Genomic DNA, 27,432 nt, shown 5'->3' with positions numbered 1-27,432 from the left:
ATCATACCTCCAACCACTTAGTGAGTTTCCAAGAGCACAAGAACTTGTGGATGAGCCTGAACATGAAACTCAATCTCAACCACTGTGATTGCCATGAGAATAGATGTAAATTGCCTTCTCATAATAGGCAGCGTGGTGTACCAGTGATAACCATGATGGTGTTGGTTTGTTGAGCAGCTGGTGGAAGCAAGTTGACTGTCTTTCTCAGAGGCAGAGCCTGAGAAGGTCTGAGTAATGGGCAACAGGGCCAACAGCTGTAAACTGTTTACACAGACAATTTGCTGGATAAACCAGAGTTTATACAGTTGGGTGTTGTTTATACCTTAAATCTGGAAAGGATCATATGGTCAACTCTGAATTTAAGAATTACGTGCTTACACCACATACTTTTCTACTAAAAAAGAAAATAATTAAACCTCCTCGCCCAATTTGCTCCCCAAGCTTGTGCTGCTACCAAGAAAAAGAAGAGAATGGAGAAGAGAGAGTGTCCACACTGAGTTGATTTGCCTGGGAAGGTGGGTCAGGAGGCCCTGGTGGATGTGATCTGCTTTGGGATGAATTAAATATACTCCTTCAGGCATCAGAAAAACACTTTACAGCCCTCCATTTCTACCTCCAGTATTTCAGACTTTTGCTTCCCTAATCTGTGCCAGGGTTATAGTAGAGGTGGAGAGAGTTGCCCTTAGGATACAAGCACACACTCAATTATGTGTTGACTATAAACTTCCTTCATTATCTGCTGCCTTAAGGGCTGTACACTCCGAATCAAAATCCGGAGGGTTTTTGTTGTTATTTTTTTTTATTAGTCTCCCACCTTGGCCTCTGCTATGCGTCACCTTGAATACATGAAATATCACCAATAACTTTAACTTTCATAGCGAGTACATATTCACTGTACTAGGTTTAAGTCAAAAAAAGAAGAAAAAATTTAAAGATCGGTAATGACTTCACCATGTCCTAGAGGTAACTACTGTTAATGTGGCTGCACATATCCCTCGAGTCTTTTTATCTTTAGGATTAAAAACATTTGGACTTAAACACATGAAACCTTTACTGTATCCCACCCACATCTCAGCATAAATACACGTTAACAATTTACAAAAATCTTCCAAATCCTCCAAGCTTATCGTCGTCGCTGGTTACCAAAGCTTTGGTGCAGGAGGCCCAGGGTTTAACTGGGGGAGCATGGGTGTTGGAGAAAGATAACCCTGCATTTGTACCCAAGTCTGGGCCCTGATCAGCTACATAACTGGATGCTGAACCTTCATTTCCCTGTCTGTAAAGTGGGGCCAGTAATACCTTCCAAATAAGGGAGGACCAAGCATGCAGAGCAGCGCTTGCCTGTGAAGAGAACCGTAATAAATGCCAATTGCCTTTCTGCTTCACTTTTGTTCCAAGGAGCTCTGTAAACATGTGGAATTGATGTTTTTTTTAAATTTCAAAAATAAGTTCTACTCTTATTTCTCTGGTGGAGAATTTTAAATCATGGAAGACTGAAACCATTGAAAGAACCACTCTAGGGTCTGAGAAATCCTTGCTATCTGTGTGGGGAATTCCAGTTACTTAAGAAGGTCCCTCTGCTTCCACAGCTTCAGCATGGACATTAGCAGAACCTGTGTTTACAGACTTCCTTTTTTTAATTAAAATTAAAAAATCAATGCAAAGAAAACTGGTTTTTCCTCATTTCTTGACAAGTGCTGAGGTGGGATTGGGCGGGGTTTCCAGGTTGGTGCCTTTGCAGCCTGACGAGTTGGGGTTTCTCTGCGTCTCCATCACACTCTCCTCTCTAGACTGCTGTTTCTTTCCAGAAAACATGGAGTAGTGGTGGGCTTTGTTTTCTGCTGCAGCTCCTGGTTTAATTACCATCTATTCCCTGCAGCTTTTACTTTTACAACAATCTGGGATTCTGTCCAGACTTTGTTTTGTGAGTTCTAAGCATTTTCACACCGTCGCTCATAAACACACAAGCTCCCGTGCTCCATTTTCTGGGCCGTTTTTGTTGATGTGTTTTGCCTTGCTCGGTTTTATGACTGGGCTATCCACGATTGGAATAAACCTTTAAAAGCACTAGACCTCAATCCACCTTTGTGTGAAAGCATTTCTTATAAATAAACTAATGCTTTGTTTTCTAGTAAGAAAAAAAAATCATATGCATCTGGAAAAATTAAAATGCAGTTATTGGAAGGTCTTCTACTTAGCTGTTTCCCTAGTGTTGTATGTTACCCAATTAGAGTGGAAACTCAGGATGCCTGTTCCGGGTGCCGAGTGTAGCCGAGGCCAGGGGATGTGTTTCTGTGGCATTTAAAGTCTGCTGTTTCAGCGGGCACTTTTGGGACAGCAAGCTCAGCACAGCTGGCCTTGGATGTCTCTCTTTCCCCCTCACCAGACAACTCCTCCGGGGCGAGCACATCTGATTGTTTCTGATTGATTCATTGACCCAGGAGGCTGGGTATGGCTGGGTGTGCGTTGGAGTGTGTGTGCGTGGCATGCGTATGCCATCAGTGCCGTGTGGAAGCATTCCGACTACTCACTGCTGGACTTTCTGCAGCAACCCACAAAGCATTTTTAAACAAAACTGTAATAATGACCTCAACGATATCAGAAAGGGCAGATCGTGTCCTTTCTGGTTGTATTTTCCTCCTTCCCATAGTCTGTATTGCTGAATTATGATGCTCATATGCAAAAAACACATCTTGAGGCCAAATAACATTTCCTTTTTTTCTTTCTTTTTTGTAAAAAAAAAAAAAAAAAATTCTTCAACCTTGGCCAAGCGTGTTGCATGCTTCCAAATAAAAGCAGGTACGTGCTGTGGTGCCCAGCTCAGTTTGCTGAGTGTGAGTTGAGCCCTTGAGCCGGGGTGTGCAAGCTTGTCTGCCCCTTGCAGGGGTTGCGGGGGAGTGCCCTGTGTGTGGCTGAGGTCCGCCCCAGCTTGATTTTGATGTCAACAAATAGGATGTTGGTTTAGCTCTTTGGGAGCAGGGAGGGAGGTTCATTTTTAATTAATTAATCCCCCTGTTCATTCTCCTGTACCAGCTCCTTCCCTCCTCGGCTCCTGTGCCTGCAGGGCCGCTGTCAGCTTCTGAGACATTTCCGGCACCTTAGTGAAAGGGAGCAGCGTGCAGCCTGGCAGTGGGTAGTGTCTCTGGGTGGAGAACAGGTGCCCTCACTCGGGTGGCCACAGCCCTTCCAGGGCACTGGGCTGGCGGGCAGAGTCCCTATCCACCTGGTCACCAGACACCAATAGCCAGCAGAGCCACTGCCCACCCCACACCCCTTGTGAGCTCACAGCGAGGGCAACACTGAGCCTGCTCAGGCGTACGGCCCCCTGTGCCACCAGCCACCAGCCACTCATTCATTTCACAGGACATAGTGAGGAGTCAGACGCCACCAGTACTCAAGTTCTATCCCAAGCCCTTCGGGGTTCTTGGACTCTGGCTTTGTTGAGATATATCCTGGGGATTCCTGGATGGGGTCGTAGTGATGTCCTTCCTGGGTGCAGAGCTAAGAGGGAGTGTGGAGAGCTGCCGTGGGCAGTGTTAGCCCTGGAGTGTCAGCCTGGAGATGTGTGGCCTGTGCACAGCTGATGCCCAGCGTTCTTCAGCTGCGCCTGGTCCGTCCACGGCCCCCATCCTGTTCACACGCGCCTCTCTGCCATAATAATCTCTCTCCTCTGGAGCACTGCCATCGTCCACCAGAGGCTGGCAGCCTCCTGTCCTCTGTACCCAGCCCCCTTGCTCACACCATTTTCCTGAGTCTGGTACCCCTCCCCCCCCGGTTGCCTTGATCCTCCCATCTCAGGGAAGGTCCTTGGGCCCCGTCATGTTTGTGCAGAGTTGAGCGAGTTGGGCCGTGGGACCCATCCTCCCAAATGGCTTCCAGGCCCGTACTCTTCCAGTGTCTTTCATTGCTCCTGGGCCCCGGTCTCGTCCTCCTCAGGGCTCCTGAAACATTTTTCTGAACATTCTGCACCTTCCGTGGCCTCTGCTCTCTGTGAGTCCCGGTCCGGATCCAAGCTCACCCCCTGAGAGCATTAACCCTAATAGGGCCGGGACTGGGGTGAGAGAAGGAGGTGCCCAGGGTGCGAAATTTGAGGAGGCCCTCCATCCCTCTCAGGGTCGGCTCCTGAGAGGGACACCCTCCTTGAACTTTGCGCACTGGGTGCCTCAACTTTTTGGCCTCACCTGGTCCCAGCCCTGGATGCTGAAGTTGGACAGGTCTGGCTCAGCATCCCAGCACCAGGTGCCAGTCCAGGTGACCTTGGGAAAGTTACCTTTTCTCTCTGAACCCCAGTTTCTCTGTTGCCTCCATCCCGGGTAACGAGGACTTCATTAGATAATCTGTGTAAACCACTCAGCACGTTGCCTGACGTATGTTAAATGCTTGAGAGATGTTTGTGGTGGTTATTACTATTATTGTTATTATTATTAGGCGAATACAAAAGCATCACACACCAGCCAGTCTCCATATGAGCTCTGGAATGGCAGGTCCAGTCCCATGGTCATCCTCACCCCCGTTTGCCCCTCTTGATGATGTGTGATGTTGACCATGTGGATTTGCCCTGCGAGGTCAGGGCCTCGCACATTCTGAAGAGGATGTGTTTTGTGTCTCTGCTGCAGGAATTGCTTACTTAGGAGGTGTGTGCAGTGCTAAGAGGAAATGTGTGCTTGCCGAAGACAATGGCCTCAATTTGGCCTTTACCATCGCTCATGAGCTGGGCCACAAGTAAGTATCAGACTCTGGATTGTTCTGCCTTTTTAAATGCTTTTCTGAATACATATTTTTTTCACTCAAATTCTGGAAGTTCTAAAACCGTGCTGCTGAATGCCTTTGCTTCCTCTAGAGTAAGGACCTAGGCCAGCAAGCCTGGGTCCCAACCCTTCAGGGAACCCAAGAGATCACAGAACAGACTGTCTCTGAGTGTGGAAATGCTCATTGGATGTTTGCTTTAAGTCTGTTCTTAAAGCACACGCTGTAAAGGGAAGAGATTTTCTCAGTGTTGTCGTGAGTTGTATCCCCTTTCCTGAACCATCATGATCTTGATCCACTCTAAATATGCCGTTCAAATAATGGGATTTATCTTTGTGCTATTGAATTTCTGGGTTGTTGTTTTTTTTCAGCCAGTTTCAAAGTCCAGCTTTCTGAAGGTAGAAGTCAGTGTCTTAGTTTAAAGAATCATCAGCTATTGCCTTTGCACATGGAAGTTCTTCCCTTGAGGAGGAAAGAACCACAGAACCTTAGAGCCCAAAGATGATGTGGAGAGAATCCGAGGCAACCTCCTGGTTTTTTTAGATGAGGAAAAAGAAGGTCCGAGGGGTTGAATGGCTGGCCCAAGGCTGAGATCACCTTCAGGAAGTCTCAGGGGGCAGAAAACCAGCTGACTCTCAAACTGTGGCCCGAGGGTTTACTCTTTCTCCTGGAGTAGGTGTCCGTTTTATGTTTCTCTGAAGGAAACATTGTGATGTGCCTGCTTAAGAGCTTTAAATAAATAAATTGAGGAGGCCAAAGCATGCAAAACAATGGAAAAATTTATATTGGACCGAAGAGAACAAAATTAAATGGAAATCTAGTTCTTGGGGAAAAATATATATTGTAAAGTTTTCCCAGTGCCCGAGATAGTAAGATGCCTGGAACCCTAAAGGTGAACTCAAGCTTCTGCAAGAGTAGAGGCAATGAATAAGGAGTACAAAAGCGGTTGTTTTCCCCTAGTATTAGCCATATCTGTGGCTTGATGTTTTTACCTTGCTTTGTTTATCTGGTCCCATTTTAATTTTTTTCACTCCTGTAGATGGGTTTGTTGTTGACTTTTCTGTACCTGTTGGCTATCATGATGTGAGTACAGAGAATGAAAATAATCTTATGTGTATTTCCTGGGACTAAGGGGAAAATAACATGTCATTGGCCAAGAGAAGCAAGATAAGTGGTCATCTCTACGTACACATTTATTTCATCTTGACAGTATTTCAGAAATACCCATACTAGTTTGCCTACACTACTAGAAAATAATTTTTAAAAATTATTTGTATTCATATCTCAGATTTGTTAAAAAAAAAACAACCAACTAGAAAACCCCACCCAATAGTGGTTGCTGAAAGAAAAGTACAAATGACTATGGCTTTGGCAAACATCTTCTCACCATCAGATGCCCCACCCAGCCCATCGTAGTACAGCGGAATCAACTCCCTAACAGTTGTGAGAGTGCAGAGTTGTCAAAACATTTCCCAACACGCAGGCTGTGCGGACCTTTGAAGAGATATACTTACGTGAACTGCTGCATCCCATGGCAGCAGTCACCTCCGCATGTGAGCACACAGGGGCTGCCTTTTCTCCTTGGGCATTAAGAACAAAGAGTGTCGTTCCTCCCTGATCCGTGCAGTTGTGCTGTATCAAACACTGGCATCTTAACACGGGAGGTCTGCAGATGAATGATTAGATTCAGTCATATTCCAGTAGCCTTTAGCTACAGTCTGTTTAGAATTTCTTGGAGGACTCTTTATAGCTTGCTACTGAACTCTAATTACCTGCAAAAACAAACACCGTATTGTTAATCAAAGCCAATAAATCCTGGTAGCGTTTGGTCCTGCCCCTAGTTGGGAGATTATGGTTTTCCCAGAGAAGTCTCTTGTCTCTGATTATTTGAAAGTGTTGGGAAGCAGATCCCCCAAGGATGAAGCCACAGTCTCCCTATCCACGGACCCCTCTGGTCACCCGGCTCAGAGCAGCCAGAGAGGCTGTGAGGAGGCTTGGGAAGGTAGAGGCCAGCCTGCACTCTCAGGAGAGCCACTGGCCAGGCTCCTTCACAGATGCGAACCTGGAAACTGTCTATATTTTGGAATAGGGAGGAGTAATTTAACTCCACGTTTCTTAAGTGTGTATGAACTGAGATAGGATGGATGGTTTTCTCTGTGGACCTGAGCCACTGGTCCATGCTCTCCAACAAAATTTCTTGGTGAAAGTTTTAGAAAACAATAAAGAACACCCCTCTGTGTAACCCTGGAAAATCCCCAGAGAGCTCACCCTCCAGTTCCTAACCATTTAATACTGAAAAGTAAAGATCTCTTTTGAAGGGTGTGTGTGTGTGCCTTTGCACGTGGGCATGCATGGGTGCAGCCCTTCTGCTCTGTACTCAATATACCTCCTGTAAGGAGCAGTGTGAGCACTTACCCTCAGATCCCAATGTTAGGAGAAAAGGCACTTTCCGTAGGAGCCACACATGCCATTTATCAGATGATGAGGTTGTGTAAGTTAACATGATTTCATTTTTGCTCTGGCTTTCAGAAAACACAAAGCTAAGTGTAAGGCTCATTTTTAACATTTAACTCATTGTAGTACTGGAATTTTTCTCCCTCTTTCTAGCATCTGTTTGTATGCATGGTTTTATTTCAAATATTGTAGTTCAAAAATAATTTATTTGGTGCTGTGAACTGGCTCCAATCCAATTTGCAGTAAAATAAGTTCTAAATTATAAATTAAATGAAAAACTCTTCCCATGGTAACATCAATAATGCTGCTTTGGATGTAGGTTAACAATAAAGTAATGATGTTTAAGTCAAATCAGATCTCATTTACTGAGCACCTGCTATGTACCAGGTACTATGTGAGATGCTGTGTATTCATTGTATTATTGAATCAGTCCTGTGAGGCAGGTATTATTAGCTTTTACTTTATAGATTAGGAAACTAGTATTACTTTAAAAATTCTAGTCTCTACCTAGAATGATTTGGGATCACTTGTATGATAATATACCCATGCAACAGGACCATTAAAATAAGGATCCAAATTACAAAATATAGGTAATAAAGAAGAGAGCTTGTTATTATCCAAAAACCAAGGTACTTTCAGTTTGTCAGCAGCCTAGGCAGAGAGGGCAAAAAATGGCATGATACAGCTGGCTGAAGAAAGCCAAATGTGTCCTCAACAGGGGTTTCCCTAGGAAACGCAAGTACTGTGGGTAAGACTGGCAGTTTTCTGAATATCTACCCTGGTAAAGAAGTAGGGTAGAAAAGACTCCAGCCATGGCTTTAGACAGGAACTGAAGGATTTGCAATTCCCAATGGCAGCCGCGGAGGAGACCCTGGGAAGGGGCTGTTCTGTGTTCCTGCCTGGAGGATGAGCTGGGTCTGTGGGGCAGCCTTGCTGACAGCAGCCTTGGGGTTTTTAAATGAGCACCTATGACCTTAGTTACCTTCTTGCCCATGAAAGGCTGCCAGATAGGTGGCTGCCCCCCACCTTTTGGTTCACCTAGTGTGAGCTTTGGAAGGCACCTGTCTCCCTGTCTTGTTGTGGTAGCTTGGGAAACCCAGTGGAAAATGAAGCTGTTTTTGTGCCTTTCTTCATCCCACAGTGACCATGAGAAAGCGATGGTCCTGAGCATGAGACGATGTCTTCGATGGACCTCTTTCACTTTAGGGGGCCGTAGTTGCCGCTGTTGTTGGTTATGATGGAATCAGTGACATGGGGGAAACAGCCCAGCTGGGCCAACTCTGCCCAGGTTTTTTCCCTCAAGAAACCAGGATGCCTTGTGGTGGACCTCAGTGTCCAAGATGTTTATCACTATTTGATTTTAGAGAGAAAGGGGGAGAGCTCGAAGCATTCATTTTTCTCAGGCAGACTCAACCCTGATTGCTCATGGGAAGAACTCTCCTCAGAAGCTCAGGTACATGCTGACTGCCCATGAGAAAAATAAAAAACAAAATCAGTGACACCCTAATGATCAAGGAGAGCTTAGGTAGTGACGTTAGTATAGCATTAAAGTGACTGTGCCTAATATGTCTATTGGATTTTTAGAGGATATTGTTTTTAGAGGATATTGTTTGCTATGATTTGGAATTTTTATAGTGTAAGAAAGAAAGTAAATGGTTCTATGAAAATTGGTTAGAGTGCCTTTTGCTTTGGGGAAAGTAGGTCTAATAATACAGCATGATAAGGCCCAGGGGAGACATTTGATTGACAAGAGCTCTCCCTAGTGCAGTTGGAGGCCAGGAGGGCACAGAACCAAGTCTCAACTGGTTGTTTGGTGCCTGGGGAAACCCAGCGTGCTTCTCAATCAGGTAAGACAGTGCCTGGGAGGTGTCTAAGCACAGGGCTTGCAGGTGGGGTGGGGAGAGAGGGGAGGGACTCTACTTAATGCATACTCGGCCACCCACTCAGAAAAACAAAGAGCTTTCCCTTGCAGAAAATAAATCTCTGCTTCTGTCGGATTTAGGAGGCTCTGTTAGATAAGCCTGAGCCAGATCAACACCTGCCTTGAGAGTCAGTCCAAACCATGTGACCTCTCCAGCTCCAGACAGGCCCCAGAGCCACACCCCATGTTCAGGCCCTCACTACCTGTACGGGGGCTGCGCCTCTCCCCACCTGCTCTTCCTGGGGTTTTTCCTGACTTCCATATGCCCTTTCTTGGGTCTTTCCATTCTGGAATTTACCTCTCCTCTGGTCAGCTGGCTCTGCCTGTGGCCTCTGAAAAATGCTGTCTTCATGGAAGCTTGGGAACCCAGCAGATGTGACATCTGGGCCCCGCCTCAGGAGAGGAGCCTCTGAGGCACTTGGAAGTGCCTGTGGCCAAGCCTCAGCCTAATGAGTTAAACCACCCCCTCTGGGGGAGGGAGCATCTCGGAAGCTCTCCAGGAGATGCCAGGTGCAGCCAGGGTGGAGCTGCCACCAGCATGAGGTCTAGACCTTTTATTGTTGCTTTCGGCCTCATCCACCTTCCTGCTTCCATCTCTTGCTCCCAGACCCTGTCCCTCCAGGCCACCCTCAGGGTTGAGCTGTGGTGCTAGATACGATCCTGCTTTCCTGACTCCAGCTTGCCCCTCTCTAGGTCACCCTGAATTCCGTGCTTCTTGCAGCTGTACCAGGCAGATATGCTCACGGCTGGTGAGTCAAGTGAGGAAAGGCCCAGCCTTCCTGAAAGTTGCCACCACAGGCAAGCGTAGTCCTGTCATCTCTCACCTGACACCTCCTGGGAGACCTGGAAATGGAAGGGGAGGAACAGAAGGAGGGGGACAGGCAGGGTCCACAGGGGGCTGAGGTACTGAGTACATAGACGCTCCCAAGTGGAGAGAAACATGGGGCTGGGGTTTAACAATACAAATGCCCTGGCAACCAGGAACTGTGTTTGGTGACACTTGTGCACCTGCAGACATGCAGTTAGTTATAGGCAGACCCAGTTGCAACAGTGTGTGGTGCACAGCTGGGTTCTCAGACCCGCACAAACGCCCCTCACGCCCCGGAACCAAGCCTACCATTGTGGAAGCACTGCCCTGGCTGATGTCACTTGGAGGAGGGACTCTGTCCTCCTGCTCAGTCCTATGAGGACAGAGGGCAGGTGGGTGGCCACCTCGTGCCCTGAAGTAACAAGTGGGATCCCTGATCCAGGCAGGTCACAGGTGAAGCTTGGTATCCCCCAATAAAGATACCCATCAAAAGCTAGATCCAGGCACTCCGGATGTTTCCGGCTAGAACGTGACGCTGTGCAAATGAGTTCAGGGCAGTGGACGTGGGAAAGATGTCCTCTTGAAGTGTGCCTGGGAACACGCTCGCCTGGGGTGCAGCATGGAACACGGACAGAGTCCGATTCCTGGGGATCGTGGCTTATGGGCAGAGGGTGGGCAGGTGTCTGGGGAGTGGAGGAAAAGGGAGGGGACAGCTGTTCTGAGGGAAATGTTCTCATAACTGGAGTCAACACAATTCAAACTGAAAGGAACTGTCTCAATCCCAGAACAGGAAGTAAGGAAAGCCATTATCTAGATTTGTGAAGAGGGGAAGTAGTTGCCTGTGATCTGTGTTAAGAATGAGCTGCCTGGTACGGTACAGGGGAACGCGGTGTGCACATGGGCAGGATGTGAGCAGGTAGGTAGCCCCCGAGGACGGCTGGGCAGCCTGCCGAGTCCTCTGCCTGGGCGCGTAACCCGGCGGGCACAGCACAGACATCAGATGGGCTGGCCTTATAAGGAAGGTGCAGCGGAGAGAGGATTTCTGCAAATGTCATAACCGGTTAGAAATCCCAGGAGGAGGGCAAGGGTGCTTTTGTTCTAGTTTGGAATTAGGGCAGTTGTGTTCGTGTATGGGTCAGCCTTTCTCGCAGAACAGAAAGGGTGGACCCTTCCAGCCCAGGAGGTCTACAGGAAGGGCTGCTTCTAGGGCAAGCAAGTCCCACACTGGGTTTTCAGGCGGACTCCTCCCTGGCTCTCTGGATCTTACCCTCCATCCCTACTCAGCTCCTATGGCCTCCTGCAGGCTCCCCTCCCAGACAGAAGCTTGATTGGTGGTGCCAGTGGTGTTTAGGGTTCTTGGGTTTCATGCGGAGGTGCTTGGAGTGATTTCTGAGTGCCATTTCCTAGGTTTATGAGCATCCCTGGCTCGGCTGCCTTATCCAGATTCCAGAGTTGTATCAAACACCCAGGCCTCGTTTACTTTCCTTATTATTTTTAAAAATGTGCTGCTGAAAATTGTAAGGTCTTTGACATTAATTTACAAGCCACCCTCCTTCGCAAGTCTTGGATGAGCTAGAATGACTTGTGACTTCTGGAGGATTGCGGGGTGGCCACAGTGGAGCCTGCACCTGGCACAGCATCTCTTAGCCCTGCTCCGTGTTGCCCTGAGTGAGTCCTTCCTAACGGCTATGCCTTTCCTTTTTCTCCTCCTTTCTCCACCCCCCGCCCCAACCCCAGACACATAAAAGCAGAATTTCCTTCCGGTCCCTCCCAGATGAATGATTTTCAATGGGAGGTGCAGTGTCCAGAACACCAGGGAACTTTGTCACTGGTGGCCCTGTGTAAATGGCTTCTCTGCCTTAGGGAGCGATTTCTTATTGCCCACCATTAAGAAGAGTTGCAGGGAAATTATCGTGATTTCCTTTGGAGTCTTACCCCTGACTTGGATTGAATGTGAGGAGACAACACTTCCTCCATTTGACTGGAAAGCCCAGAGCCAGTGTTCCTAAGAGTACCTTGACCACAGTCTTCCCAAATCTGCCCAGGCCAGGCCTGGGAGGGAAGACAAACAAAGGGAAAACCATTAAAAGCTCTTCAGCAAGCAGACAGATGTGTTCCCACCTGCATTCTGAGTGGCCAGTCCGAGCAGCTATTGGCTGGATGTTATCGCCGTGATGGGAAATCCAGCTGGATCTGGGATGTCTGCTGCTCCCAGAGTTTTGTTACTGTGATAGGAAAGGTTACACAAGCTGTGTGGATGTTTGTCTCTACCCCAGGAATTCTTTGCCCTTAATTATTGGTGGATTTCCTTACCTGAAATGATGTCGTTCGAGATGGTGTTTGAGGAGATGGTGGGGCGGGAGCAGGGAGGGGGAATGAGGGGGTGTGTGAATTGAGTTTGGCTGAAGAACCAAATTTTGAAATCCCCTCAGAACTTCTTTATGTTACAGACTATTCCAGGAATTAGACGAGATGCAGTTTCCTCGTTAGATTACCAGAGCTTCTGGCAGCTCCTCTTAAGTGGCTTTTCTCCTGGTTCTCAGAGCTGGAAGGGATGTCCAAAGTCATCTCAGCCTCATTTTGCAGACGGCCTCCCTTTCCTGTGGCGTGGTGCCTTTTATACAACTGAACTGATCTCGTGCTGAGGCCAAGCCCTCCCCATGTGGCTCTTCTGGTAACTGGATTTACCCTTACTGGGAAAGACAGTTTTTGCTTACATGACTAGGGTTTTGTAAGTACTGTGGGAGGTGGCAGAGGTGTGATGGGATGCAAATTTCTCCACAGATGGAATGCTCTGTTATAGATGGAATGGTTGTGTCCCCCAAAATTCATATGTTGAAATCTAATCCCCAGAGTGATGGTATGTGGAGGTGGGGCCTTTGAGCAGTAATTAGCTCAAGAGGGTGGAGCCCTCATGAATGGGATTATTGCCCTTGTAAGAAGAGGCTGGAGAGCTAACTAGCTGTCTTTTGGCCATGTGAGGAAACAACGAGAAAGCAGCCTTTGCAACCCAGGAAAGGGCCTTCACTAGAACCCCACTGTGCTGGCACCTTGATCTTGGACTTCCAGCCTCTACAACTGTGAGAAACAAATTTCTGTTGTTGATAAACCACCCAGTTTATGGTATTTTGTTGTGGCTTACACATGCCCACATTCTCCCAAGGTATTTGGTTTCATGCCTGAAATCCTTATTCATCCACTGCCCACTGCTGATGGAAAATTCCAAAGACCTGAGGGCAGTTGCACATCTCTGAGTCCCTGGGAACTTTGCCACCAGCCCAGTGAATGGCACATTCTGGGAAAGAGCCCTCCTCTCCTAATCCATTTTTAGGCACAGAGGGCGTGCTCCCACCTTGCCTGGAGGTGATAGTTTTGCCAGATGATGGTGGTGGCAGACAGGACCAGCAGAGGGGCTTGAGGGGTCTGGGGGAGGCATGAAATCATGTACTTTGTTCCTGACAACAAAACAGAGCACAGGGGCCTGCGTAGTTGTCAGGGGCCTGCGTGAGGATCTGGAAATGGCCTGTCTTGGAGAAAACATAAATAAGTAGATAGATATAGAATGTGGGAGGTTGTTAAATTTCCCCAAGAGTCACTGGAAGCATGACAAAGGTGTCATCTTGTTAACCACAGCTCGCTTCTGTGGTGTTGAAGAAGGGTCAGGTATGAAGTGAGCCTGGTGATTCACTGACACTATTATCAGGAGCAAAGAGAGAATGAGAAGAAGATGGCTTGGTCAGTTCTGAACTGAGCTGGGACAAATCTTGGGGTTGCCAAAGTCCCCGGAGAGGCTGATGCTGGCATGGGGCTGGCAGCCACTGGAGAAGCTGGGCCCCGTGACGTGGGGGCTGAAGTGTTACTTGGGCAGGGGGTGAACCTGCGCCTACACCAGGGCCATGGTGTAGCTAGCTTATAACCGGGTAAGTTGTTAAAGAGAAGCGGGCAGAGAAACAGCAGTGGATCTCCAAGTCAAACTCACACCAAGGAACTGGTGGGTCCAGTAGGACCCCTGCCACGGGACAGCTTCAGACACAGTGAGGGCCAAGTGACAGGTAGCCTGCCGATAACCGCAAGGCACGCTCAGATTGGTTTCTGGTCAGAGGAGCCTTCCAGGCAGGAGCACGTGCTTACTGGGTAAATGACACCTAACAAACCTGTGGTTGGCCGCGTTGGTGGCTCTGTGGTAGGGGGAGCACCGGGATTAACTAAGGCCCTGTACATCTCTGTGGCCTGTGCTCTGCCGTCACCAAGGAGGGGCAGAAACTGCTCCGGCAGTAGGAGAGAGCTACCATGAAGAAAAAGGTGGTCAGCTTGCTGCTGGCTGCTTGCTCCATGTAGAGCTTGGCTTACTCAGCAGAGCAAGCTCCCAGAACCCCTCTCCTTTCCTGTTCCCCCCTCCAGCCACCCCAACCTGAACTGTTCTTACTGACTTGACGGTTATCACCTGGAGCTCCCTCATCCCATGACCCATTCAGAATCTGGCAAAGAGTGAGGCAGCCCCATGTGTGGTGCTGCACCAGGGACAGACTGGAAAAACAAACTACCTACAACTGCACCAGCACCTTGCTCTTCAGAGGGTAGTCTCAGGACTAGCAGTATCTTGTCACCTGGGAGCCTGTTAGAAATGCAGGGTCCGAGCCCAGCTGGGTGATGCCTGTGCACGTGATACTTTGAGAAGAATGGTTAAAGCATGTCGAAGCGGTAGCCTTTTCCGCCGGCCCCATCTTAGTGCAGTGCTCGCTTCTAGCTGTATATTGTACCTGTGTGTGTGTGCGTGTGTGTACACATATAAACATAGATTTGTATATATGGAGTTGAAGGGAAAAACCTTATTTTTTCTTCATTTTTAAGATTTTGGTCTATGGGGGAGGTTTTAGAATAGCTTTCTTCCCGTGACTTTGGAATCTTTGGTCCCTTTTCACCCGTGCTTCATTTACCACCCATACAGTGCCAGCAGCCTCTGACTAGTCTTCAGCGGGCTTCCAGAGCCGATGCTGTGTTTCCATTCAGCTTCCTCTATAGCTTGGAGACCAGCTTTCCTTGTAGTCATGGTTGGTACAAACTACTTGTTAAAAGAGACCCCACTCTAATCTAGACATTTAACTTGATGTATCATAAAATCTGGTAAATTTTTGGCTAAATTCCAGAAGGTCAAACTCATGGCTATCAACAGACCTGTCCGGGAACACGCTGGTCAAGCAGAATTTGGTTTGCGTGTGAGGTGGGGGGGTTTCATGAAAAAGATGGAAGGAAGTAACAGGACTGAAACACTGAACAAAAATGTCAAACACTCCTGAGAAGCCCCCAAAGTGGTCGTCTTTGACATCCGCAAAGGGCAGCTGAGGTCCTTGGCCCAAGGCCTTGAAATCCTGGCATTCCTGTCTTGCCCCCTCCAGTCTCCCTTTCAGTTTTTATTCTCAGTTTGGAGGCAGAAGCCATGAGTGTCTGTGCTTTTCCTAAGGGCGACTTCTTCCCAGCCTCGCTGCCAGTGACCTGCATGTGCAGAGCCCATCCCAGGGTTGCCCCGTTGGTAGAATTACACAGCGGGCAAGTCAGCCTTTTGATTGTTTTTGTATCTAATATCAAAGACGTTGTTTTCTCTTTCCACATTTGCTGATATTACCCAAGGTCTGGAAGACAAGTGCAGCCCCCAAATGTTATGTGGAAACTTCTGGAATATGAGAGTTTAGAGCAAGCCCTGAAGTCCAGGACCCTGGTCACTTCTGGCTGCAACGTGAAATTGAATCACTTGGGCCTTGGGGGCTTAAGCCTGGCAATTGCCCAGCATTGGTCTTCAGAACTTCTGATTCTCTGGTCCTTGTTGTGTATATAACAACTCCTGCATGGTGATTACAAAATTCATTTTCTTGTGAAAAATGGCTCAGGAAAGAAAACTATGAGGGCTGGTTACCAAACTGGAAAGAAAGTTAAAGAGCCCCCCAAAGTGATCCTACTTTCAAACTTGAAGATTTGCAGAGGGTTGTAAAGATACCCCTTTTGAAAGCCAAGGTCACGTTGTGTTTTGAAGAGCCAGACCTGAGGGATGCTGGCTTTGGTAACTTAGTTGCCTTTATCACTGGGCACACTCATCATGACTGGACTGCCCAGAGAGTCCCACCCAGTTTTCATGCACCCCTTTAGAGGTGGTACACTACACCTTGTACCAGTAGGAACTGAAGACCCAGATAATGGAGGAGGTGATGAGAGGTCAACCAGGTGTTTCACATGATTTGCGCTCTCTAGGCCCAGATTGAGAGAGCTTGTTTGCAAATGAGAGCACCAACAGCTTTGATAACCGTGGAGGAGCCGTGAGGGAAAGCAGAGGGTGCTAAAGACTAAAATAGGCAAATGCTGTCATGCAAGAGGGAAATGAGACAAATGGCATACAGTTTAGATTTAGGATATTAATATTGTTTGTCGGAAGGATTCCAGATAGCTTATCAGACAATTTGTGAGTGCTCAGAATTAAAAGAGGCAATCCTAGAAGTCAGTCGATAATCTACTGACAAGTCATCCCCAACAGGTCGTACAGAGGCAGAGAATGTAAAATGCAAATTTCACCAAGGTTTCTGCAAAACACTTAACACTCCTCATGGGAAATATGGGGGACTGTGGGCTGGATACTGCTGCAGTTATTTGAACTTGTAACTTGAACCTTACTCAAAGCATGATTATTAGTAGAGAAGAAAGTTCATAAAATTTGACCTCTCTGGAAACACGCAAGGTAGTGTTGATTTCCTCACTCTGGGGTATTTGCACAGAGCTAGTTCCTTGCAGCCTGGGGGTTGAAGGAAAGATTCTTGGAGGATGAGGAGGGTTGAGCTGATCTCTGAACTCACATGAAACCCTCTTGTTGATCCTGTGACCCCTGCACAACATAAAGGACAAAATAGACCGGGATCTGGGTAGTGCCCAGACCCCAAGACAAAGCTGGCAGCGCAGATACACCCCCATTGAACAGTAGTCCATTTCATAGATTTATTATACAAGCTTGTTTTCCATTTTTACAGCCATTAGTTCATTCAGTCCTCCCCACCATCCAGTGGGGTAAGTACTGTCATTCTCCCCGTTTTACAGGTAAGGAAACTGAGGCACAGAGAGGTTAAGCAACTCACCACAGCCCTGGAACTTATAGGTCATGGAACCAGGATTATCATAATATAAAGTTATGGTGCATTTGGAAGTAGGAACATATGTAACAGGCTATTTGTTGTGGAGCGTGAAGTACAGGGCAGTCAACCCCATAAAAGGGCCATGTTGAGAGTCCTCAGAGAGGAGGCAGAAGTGGGGGAATGGGCACTGAGGGAGGGGTCTGCATTTGGAGGAGCTGCATCAGCATGAGACGGTGGAGGAGGGACGAGTGGGGCGGGGGGAGCCAGGGATACAGTGGGACAGGATGCCGGTCCTCTGCAGGAAGTGACTGTGACAGGGGGCTTAGGGAGGCCTGGTCTGCTTGTGGATGGAGAGAAGGTGGTGACAGTCCAGAGAGGGAGGAGCTCTGCCGGAGAGCATGTACTCTGGCATCTGTGCAGCCAGCGACTGTCAAGGGGCACATGGGAAAGGCAGGGCCCATGCTGTCCCCTAGGGCACAGGCCTCCAAGGTCCTGCCCAAATGTGCAGCCCAGGCCTGCAGCTTTAATGCAGGTCCTCAGGGAGTAAAGCCTGAAGGCAGCTTTGCTGCAGGTTAAGCAAATCACTTCATCTCCCTGTGCCCCCAGCTGTATAACGGGCACACTGACTTTCCCTCCATCATAGCATGGTTAAGAGCATTCAAGGAGCCAGTGCTGGCTTTGGTACTGGAATGAGCTGGTATAGACTCAACTTTTCCCTGCTCCTCTCCTTTAAATGCAACCAAATACCTTAGGAATGATTCAACAGACAATAACAAAAGGGCTATGAAAGCTGGAAAGAAGAAGCCGGGTTGGCTGGGGACCTTAGGACCTGAGGAACGACAGCATGGTGAGTTCCAGGGCTTTCTTTATACCTCCCATGTATCCTGGACTTGGTACCTAGAGGTCTGCGACCTGGAACCATCAACAGATATAAACATAAACCCCAAGAACAACCTGCTTCTTGGCTGGTGGACTGGGAAAGGCAGAGCCAACCGAGACCTTGTGGGGAGCCCGCTACACCCGTTCCATACACAGGATGTGTTGGGCTGGCAGACCTGTGGGCCACTGCAGCAGTGAACCCCAGCTCCTGTCCCACAGCCAGGACACAGCGGGCAACCGAATCTGCTGGCTGCAGCAGCAGCAGCGAAGGCCTGTGCCTCCCTGCCCTTGTCCCAGTGGCACAAGGAGACCCAGGTTCAGCAGCTTCTCCCTCCCATATGCCTCCCGGCACAAGGTGGCCTGGCGACACCAGGCAACCCATGGGAGTGCCTTCCGCCCCACAGATATCACCAGTAGGGAATGAACAGGAGGCCCGACGGCATTCTTTTCAGGTGCTGATGGAACACTCACCAAGATAGCCAGCAATCACGCGAAACATGGGCCGGGATGCAGAGGAACCAGGTTGCTCATGCACTGCTGGTGGGGAAGTAAAATGGCAAAGCCACTCTGGAAAACAGTTTGGCAGTTCCTTTTAAAACTAAGACCCACTGGTTGTACTCCTGGGCATTTATCCCAGAGAAATAAAAACTTATTTTTACCCAGAGACTTGTACATGAATGTTTATAGCAGCTTTTGGTCATAACAGCCAAAAGCTTGAAACTACCCAAATATCTTTCAGTGGGTGAATAAACAAACTGATACATCCATACCATGGAATACTACTCTGCAATAAAAAATGAAGAGATTATGGACACACACAGCCACCTGAATGAACTTCAAGGGAATGATACTGAGTGAAAAAAGCCAGTCTCAAAAGGATGCGTACTGCCCGATTCCATTTATATAACATTCATCATGTAACATAGAAATGGGGGACAGATTAGTGGTTGTTAGGGTTTGAAGGATGGGGCGGAGGTGGGTATGGCCACAAAGGGGTAGTCTTGTGGTAATGCCACGACTTCTTGATTGTGGCTGTGATTATGGTTACAGGCAGCAGCAGGTGTGATAAAATTGCCTAGAACTACACACACACACACATACACACACAGTGCATATGTAACTGGTGAGATCTGAATAAGCACTATGGGTTGTACCAATGTTCACTCCCTGGTTTTGATATTGCAATGTAGTTATGCAAGGTGTTACCGTTGGGAGAGGTTGGGCAGGTGGTGCACAGAACCCCCCTGTATTTTTCATTTCAGCTTCCTGTGCATCTATAATAATTTCAAAATTAAAAGTCTAAAGAGAGAGAATGCCTTCTTCTTATAGGTGTTCTAGAAATGCAGGTGTCCAGGCCACACTTCACACCAATTAAGTCAGGATTTCTGCAGGTGGGATTCAAGCATCCAGATTTTTCTAAACTTCCTTAGGTGATTTGAACACACAGCCAAGTTTGAGGGCCTGTCCTCACTCATGTGAGCATTTGTCATCCTCCTGGTCATCGTTGTTACAGCTGCAGGAGCAGAGCCCTCCATCTTTCTGTGCGCTGTTTGAAGTACTTTGCATCCATCACCTCATTTCACCATCGATACTGACCGCTATTCTTCATTTACTGCCATTATTAGGTGTCCTTCCCTGTTGTGGACCAGCTACTGTCTGATGACTCTGGAAGCATAGAAAATGCAGAGCTTCCTCATCCTTAGGCAGCACACTCACCTCATTTTGAAAAGGAGCCTGAGCGGGTTCTGGTTTGGTGCCATCTCCATGACTCTTCCCTGTAATGAAAGAGAAAAGGCACTTGGAGATTGGAGGGAAACGGTGGTGTTATTTGGGTGTGTTTCATGCTTCTCAAGAGCTCACTCCTGTTTCAGAAGCGGGCTGGGATGAGTGGGCCTTGGGAAGCCTTCACTCGCTGTAGTCTTTGAGTTTTCACATTTGTCTTCCTCCCACCTGGAGAGGGTCCTTTATGGTTTGGACACATCTGTGCTGATGGGTTATGGTGCCATATGGAACCATGGCCAATGGAGCAGGGGAGATGGGGAGCGAGAGGGCGTGGGCACTCAGCCCCGGGGACCTGACCGGCCATAGATACGGCTTGTTGGAAACGCTAGTGCCTGTGACATTCACGGACACTTAGGGTGGCGCAGAAAGAAATCACAATGTGGAAGCAGAGAAAGTCCATACCTGTGTGGGTCTGTTTGCCTTTTTTGACCTCATAGCCCAGGCAGCAGGGCCTGGAAGGTGAATCACAGGGCAGGCTGTTGTCTGGGGTTGGTCCTGTCATCCTGTTGGAGGACAGTACAGCCTTGTTCCAGGGAACACTTATCATAGCAGGTCAGCCTGTCACTGTTTCCACTGCCTTCAGCGCTTGTTCTCTTACCTCTGCCCTTGCTGTCTTCCTTCTAGTGCTCTAAAAAGAAAATCCTTGGCTGAGAAAAATATTTATATGCCTGTGACTTTGACAAGAATGAATCTGTTGGGGCTGGAGGGCGAGGAGGAGGCAAGTATGTGAAATCTTGCCTCGGAGCATTGCCCTCCTCTGGGGGCGCCAATCTCGTATACAGTGATTTTTGCCCCTGGAGCTGGAATCAGTGCTGATGTGAGTGCTGAGAGGGAGCTGGTGGCCTCACGAGGCTGAGAATCAAGGGGCAAAAGTGACCCAAGGGTGAGGTGACCCCTGAGGTCTCGAGTCTCCATCCTGCTTGGTACATGTTCCCGCCCCATCCCCTGCAGGTCCGCTGGCGCCGGGGCCTCAGTCTCCTGCATTAAGGATTAGAGTGTTAGTTCCTTTTCCTAAAGAATTAGCGTTCTCTTGAAGATCTCCAAATGGAGGAGGGATAAACCTGTGATATTTATCATACATGAGCCTTCTGCCGCCTTCAGTGAAATCACCCTGACGTCTCACCTGGAGGAAAAGCCTTTGGTCGTGGGAATGGCCAAGACGAGGACAGGCAGCTGCACCTTTGACAGCTCACAGCTCAGACCAGCTAGACCCTGTTCTGTCAGGGTTGCCAAATTTGACACTAATCTCTTCTGTAAACACAAGTCTAAAGCAGACATTTAAATAAAGGCCAGTATCAAGACTATTTTTTAAAAGGAACAGGATGACAGGGCACTTGGTACCCTTGCTATTTTGGCTCCTTTTTCACTCCAAAAGTGCAATAGAGCTCCACCGGGGCTTGGTGGCCTGTGGCTGGAGGGGGGGAATGGGGGAGGGGCCATTAGCTCCCCTAGTTGTGGCAGAGGAGGCGCTGCAACAAGAGAGCTTCTCCTCTGCTGCTTTCTGCCTGGGGCCACACATTCCGGAAGATATGGGGCTCTGGAACCACCCTTTATTGACACTGAGAGGCTTTTTGTCTGGGACACCTTTTCCCTTTACATCTCAGATGGGATTCTGTGGGGAGGGCCTCTTTTCCTGTTTTAATAACCCATTATCAACTACAAAGTTGCCGCTAGTAAAAATATCAATTATCGCTTATGCAATACTTCTGGCATTGCTTGAAACCACATTCCATCCTCTTAACAGGATGGTTGCTCTGAGCCAAAATTCAGAGTGGGTTTGAGGACAAGTTGTGTACACAGTCATTTGGACAGCCAAAAGAATATATTTTTATCCTGTAAATTGAATGCCAGTTAAGCAGTAGTGATTACTGCAAGAAAGCATAATTTACACTAGGGGAAGCGAAGATTTTTTTTTTAAGATAAAAAGTATTGCTTAAGAAGAGCCTCAAAAAAATAAAGGGGAAAACAAATAGCAGTTACAAAACCCCCAAAGTCTCAATTTTGTGGAAATTTGAAAAACAAACCCTTGAGTTAGAGAAACTGTGAGTCCATATATTCAATAACCAGGGTACTTCACAGAGAGTCACAGAGAGTCACACAAACTAGCATTTAATAATTTAGCAACAAGGTGGTTACTGTTCCCAAAATTTGTTCCAAAATTCACCATCAGGGTAGAATTTGTAGATGAAACACTTGGGCCATGTACTTTGTGTGTGTCCAGAACCTACCGACAGTAATGCCCTTCCTGGCTTCGCCCCCAGATTCGGAATCTGGGCAGAAATAAAGAACAGCGTCAGGATTTTGACTTTGGCTAACCAGGAAGTGATTGTCCTTTTGCTTGGCTGAAAGCGTGATGAGAAGTCCTGCCATTTGTTATGAACTTGGACTTCTCCCTGAAAGTTGTGGGTAGGAGAGAAGAGCAAAGGGGGACAAGAATGTGAGCTCAAATACTTGAACTCTGTCATATTTATGAAGGGAGGGGGCTTGATCAATGCTCAGAAGGCGGGCCTGGGTAGTGCATGCATGAAGGCCCATCTCAGCTCGCAATAAGAAAGAGCTGGGCGCTGGCCCTTCCTGAGGGTGGCCTGTTTCTAGAGGCAATGTTCTTAGCCCAGGGGGGACATTAGACACCCCTGGAAACCCCTGTAAAATACAGGTGCCCGTCCCCTCCCCTGGAAATCCTGATTTACTTGGTGTGTGGTGAGCCCCAGGTATTGGTGTTTCAAAGTTTGCCAGGTGACTCTCACCTGCAGCCAAGGTGGGGCGGTTACTAGTAAAACCATCAGCAATGGCTCTCAGGTGTGCTCCTTGGACCGGCAGCTTCAACGTCTCTAGGGAACTTAATAGAAATGCGAATTCTCATCCTGCCCTTGAGCCCCACTCCTTAGACCTACTGAATTAGAAACTCCGGGGCGGAACCCAGCCCTCTGAGTTTTCACAGGCCCACTGGGGGTTTCTAGCAGGCACTGAAGTCTGAGAACCACTGGTCAACACTGTAGCAGCAGTTCTAAGACTTTAATGGACTTTAGAATCATCTGGGAGCTTTCAAAAATCCAGATACTCAGGGTCATGCCTCGTACCAATGAAATCAGAATCTCTGGTGGTGAGAGCGGGCATCGGGGTTTCCTCTCCAGGAGATCTCACAGTGTGGCCGTGTTTGAGAACCAGTGCTTTATAGGAATTGAGCGACATCCCTCTTAGTCTTAAGATTCTAGAATTTGCCTTTGAAATTCTGTCCTGTCTCTCTAGTGTTAAGTTTCATTAGGCAGGACGTAACCTGCCTTAGATCCGGGAAGGGATAACAGAGCCCCTTTTGTTCCGATGGAAGAGGCGGTTGCTTGCTTGTGATATTATTGCTCAGAGAAGGGCTCACGGGGCTCTGCCATGAGGTGAAGCTACCAGCTCTCCCTGCCACCTGCATGATAGGAACAGAGACCATAGAGCCATGGGGTGAAGTCTTTTAAGAGAAATTCCCATATACCACCCAACTGATTTGGTTTTGTTCAGTCTGTTCTATCAATTTACGAACACTCGGCAGCTCTGTGTGGCTGGTGCTAGACCAGGCTGCGGGGAGGTTCTGGGATGTTGAGGTGCAAAAAATGGCAAGTCCTGTCCTCAGGGAGGCCCTGAGAGAATGGCCATGTGCTTGGGAGGGATCCCTCTTAGCTGGGAAGGGCCGAGGCTGCTCAGAAAGAAAGTGACCTGCAATCTGGGCCTTACAGGAAGGAGAGGATTTTGGTTGGCAGGGAGAGTGGGAAGGGGTGTCCACACAGAGGTAGAGGGCAGGCAAAGGCACTGGGGTAGTGGGGTCCTGTCGGCATCATGCAAGCACCTGCTGTGGGTCTGGAGCCAGGGTCACTTGGGGCGGCACCCCCTCAGCCTGCTGACCCATGGCGCGTGTTTCATGGCTGGGAGGTGGGATGGAGTACACACCCTACCCCATCACCCCACCACACCACACCCCACTTCCTGGTCAAAGAGGAAAAGGCAGAGTCCAAGTAATTTGGCCATAAAGCCTCTCCTGATATGTGTGGTTTCAGGGAAGGAAGGGAGTGATGGTCATTAGGAGGGAGCAGGAAACAGCCTGTCCTTGGGGTTTCTGCTGTCTGGACATCCTGGGCCCTTTGGGGTCCCTGAGGGGTCTTTGAAATTTAAGAAGCTGCAGGTTCTCTCTGAGCAGCAGGTCCCCCCTGCAGTCAACTAATCCTCTCCTCTGCAGCGCCTTTGAAGGGGTAGGAAGTGCTGGGGGCTGGTTTCCAACACCCATTAAAACACCAGCCCCTGGAAGAATTGGGGACAGAGATTGCCTCCAGGTGGGGGTGGTGGGAGGATGTAGGGGGGAGCCTAGGAAACTACTATGGGGGAGGGGGGACTCAGTTTTCAACTTATACCCCTTTGTCTCTGAATTTCTACCATACAGTTATTTTAGCTACTCCACACCAGGCCTTCTCCTATTGGCTGAGAAAAACCCTCCCTGAGAAATCAGGCAGTTGTTATTGTTTATGAGTGGAAAGCTTATTAAATCTACACTTCTAAGCAAAGTTGCTAAGTCTAGGTGGAATTGAAAATAATCTTGTCTAGTTAAGAGATGTCAATGGTTAAAAAGGAAACGAATATTCACTGTCCTTTTGTTTCTTTGGGGGGAAAAAGGTCAGTATAAAACTAATGAATTTAGAGCATTTCTTTTAAGTAAATGCTTCTAAAAGATGGTCATTTTGAGGGCTGACTGTGAGGTTTTTCAAAACCAAACCAAATTTCATCCTGCAGTCTGTAGATGACCTTTGAATGATTTCCAATTTGCTGTCTTCTCAATCCTCCAGACCCAGGTCCAGTCCCCATTCACAGGGTGGCTGGGTTGGACGAAGGCAGAACCTGTGAGGTGGACCAGAAATCTGATTTCAGACCAGAACGCGGGAGACCCTTGGTTCCAGGAAGAACTTGCTGCAACTGGCTGTGTGGTGTTGGGTGGTCACCTCTCTCTGGGCTCCAGATTCCACTTAGATGCAGACAGAAGGGTTTCAAGAGCCCTTAACGTCTCAACTCCTGTGGTTCTTTAGAGCCTGAGTCTCAACTAGAAAAGGAATTAATATCCTGAGCATCAGTTTCCTGGCAATATGTTTTTAATGTGCAAAATTTTCAAGTACCAAAAAGGAGAGGCAGGGTGAATATTGCAGAGCACTTCGAGGTTCCCAACCCTGACCCCACACTCTGGGCGTTATTCCCAGAACACACTGCGCCCACCCAGCATCTCATGGACCCAGGTACGTCTGTCTTCCTCTCCCACCCTCACACTCTGAGCCTCAGGTGTAAATGGGAGGTGGGAGGGTAGGACTGTTGCTAGTAATGTCTCAGAGTTGTGCTTTAGATAAAGATCCGGGGGGGCATCTAAGAAGATGGGGACCGAGTCTGAATCCCCTTCTTGAATGTCACAGGAGCTCCAGGTTGGTGCCCGGAGAACAGAGGTGTGATTCCTCCAAGCTGGGTCCAGGAAAAAGCTCTTGGCCGCTCCCCAGCACCTCTGCTCCCCGAAGCCGTGTCCATACTTGGCAGCCCCTCTCCTCTCCACACTGTCTTGCTGGAAGTCTCAGTGCCCTGAGAGCAGACCTGGAGCCCCTCCAGGTCTGAAGGCTCTCAAGCAGGCTCTCCGCTGCTAACCCTAAGAGGAATTTTCCGTGCCATCCACGGTCTCCTGAGGGCTCCTGCTGGCCCCCAACCTCTAAGACGGCCACTCCTGCAGGGGTTAGCTGGTTCCCATCCTTTGCCCTCCTTTGGGTCTGGGGGCAGATTTCATCCTCAAAGAGCCAGGCCATGCATGGAGATTTGGAGTATAGACTGTCCAGGCTCAAGTTATGCTTGGCCATTATCAGCTGTTTGACCTTTGGAGAGCTTCTCAACCTCTTTGCCTCAGTTCCCTCATCTGTGAAGTGGGGATGGTAATAGTGAGTTGATGTATGCAACATGCACTGCCTGGCATGCTGAAAACGCTATTTCTCTGCTCTCCAGGCACGCCCCACGCCACCCCCGCACCTCTTGGGTATGAGGTCTCTGTTGTGTATCACACTTCCTTCCCCTGCTCTCTCAATATTTTTCCTGCTCTTAGTGTGCCTTTCAGCATCTGTGTTGAGAGGGACCCACCTTGGTCTGCACCTTAGATATGTGTCCTGTGGGAACACGAGTGCTCAGCGCTGTGCCTGGCACGTGACACATAGCAGAGTCTGGATGAAGCAGAGTCTGGATGAATGAGGGCATGATTAGAAGGGATTAGGGTATCTGTTCCAGCCCTCCAAATCTTCTGAGGCTTCCCCAGCTCAGACCTCAGTGAGCAGCAGCCTTCAGCAGATGAATGAGTGTATGAATTCCCGCCCCTAAGATGCACATAGCCCGTGGTGGTGATACCAACGTCATTTCTGCCCCTCTTTGCTCCATCTGCCACCACAATGCCCGACACACCTGCCATGATAGTCACTCCTCTGGATGGATATGCTGAGGCTGATGGTGTTAAAATGCAAAGTACTTTGGGGACTAGGAAAGGAATGTTCCTCTGAACCAGGGACTTCATGAGGAGGGCAGGAGCAGACAGGTAACCCCGCGCCCGGGACATGGTGGGGGAAGGGAAAGAGTCGCCACCCTCTGCCCTTCTCCACCTCACTGCAGAGCTCTGCTGTGTGGGCCCCAGAGGGACCAGGAGCTTTGACCTTGGCCTTCTGAAGCACTCCGCAGGGGACAGCTATGGAGGACTCGTGGCAGCTATAGATTTCCCTGAAACTGAGAGATCACTCCCCATTTACACATCAGTTTTCTTTCCGTTGTGCACAGAAAGTTCCTTCTTGACATCTGGAGGGTAGTCTATGTTAGCCCAAGATTCACTTCTTTGGAAGGTTTTAGCTATCTTTCCATTTCCTGCCCTATTCAGTCTGGTGCCTGCAGCACCCTTAGATGAATTACACTTTAGGCTAAGAAGCAGAAAGCATATTCTTCTGACTCTCACCCAATTTCCCAGTTTCCTTCAACAAACTAAGTGCCGTGATTCTGCGAGCCCTCTCTTTGGGCAGACTTTCCTCGGCAGAACCTTGGAAGCACATTGCACGAAAGGAAACACTTTGTACTCTTCAGCTCCCTTGCTGTGTTCTTGTTTGATAAGCCAGGCGTGTGGTCTTCTCAGAGAGCCAACCTGGAACCAAAATTCAGGGTTGGTCTCCCCAGCACTGCGGGACACTGTTGGCAGACTGGCGAGGGGTGAGTGGAGCCACAAGCTCAGACCCACTTATCACGTGGGCCTCCATCTAGTGCATCTGGGCCTAAAGGAAGGCCCACTGCAGACTTGAAGGAGACCAGGGGTCCCAGTGAATCATCGTGCAATTTGGGAGGGGGGCTGAGCCTTGTTGGTGCTGCTATAGCGTCTACACGGCTTTATGGCATTCTGGACTTCAGCAGGTCATGTCAGGCCCTTTCCCGGGAGCCCTTCTGCACTCCAGGCCCAGAGCAGGCCACAGAAGGGATGACGGCTGTGGGGCCGGGATGACATTCACTGTGTCAGTGGTTAATTTTAGAAGAGCTTAGTGCTTTCGTGAAGTTTTCTTTTGAAATAAAAATGTTTCCTCAATAGATTATCTTCCTTTAAAGAGCTAAGGAGAGCCTCAGAGAACTTTTTAGCAATAGGAATATCTCCTTTGTTTTGCCTTATTACAACCCACCGTTCACTTTTTCAGTTAGTGAAGGCACATGATCTT

General features: G+C 48.5%; 1 protein-coding gene across 1 annotated transcript in view; it reads left to right on the top strand.

Annotated features, from left to right (window-relative positions):
• Window positions 1-27,432, top strand: part of ADAMTS17 (ADAM metallopeptidase with thrombospondin type 1 motif 17) — a 348,762-nt gene that overhangs the window by 155,572 nt on the left and 165,758 nt on the right. Inside the window, exon 8 of the mRNA XM_029239604.1 lies at window positions 4,617-4,722. Within this exon, the coding sequence (XP_029095437.1) occupies window positions 4,617-4,722 (106 nt within the window). The remainder of the gene's footprint in view (window positions 1-4,616; window positions 4,723-27,432) is intronic.

The sequence above is a fragment of the Monodon monoceros genome, unplaced genomic scaffold (genome assembly GCF_005190385.1).
Source record: "Monodon monoceros isolate NGI ecotype Baffin Bay Population unplaced genomic scaffold, NGI_Narwhal_1 Super_Scaffold_21, whole genome shotgun sequence".
Taxonomy (NCBI): Eukaryota; Metazoa; Chordata; class Mammalia; order Artiodactyla; family Monodontidae; genus Monodon; species Monodon monoceros.
This window is presented reverse-complemented; position numbering and strand designations above follow the sequence as displayed.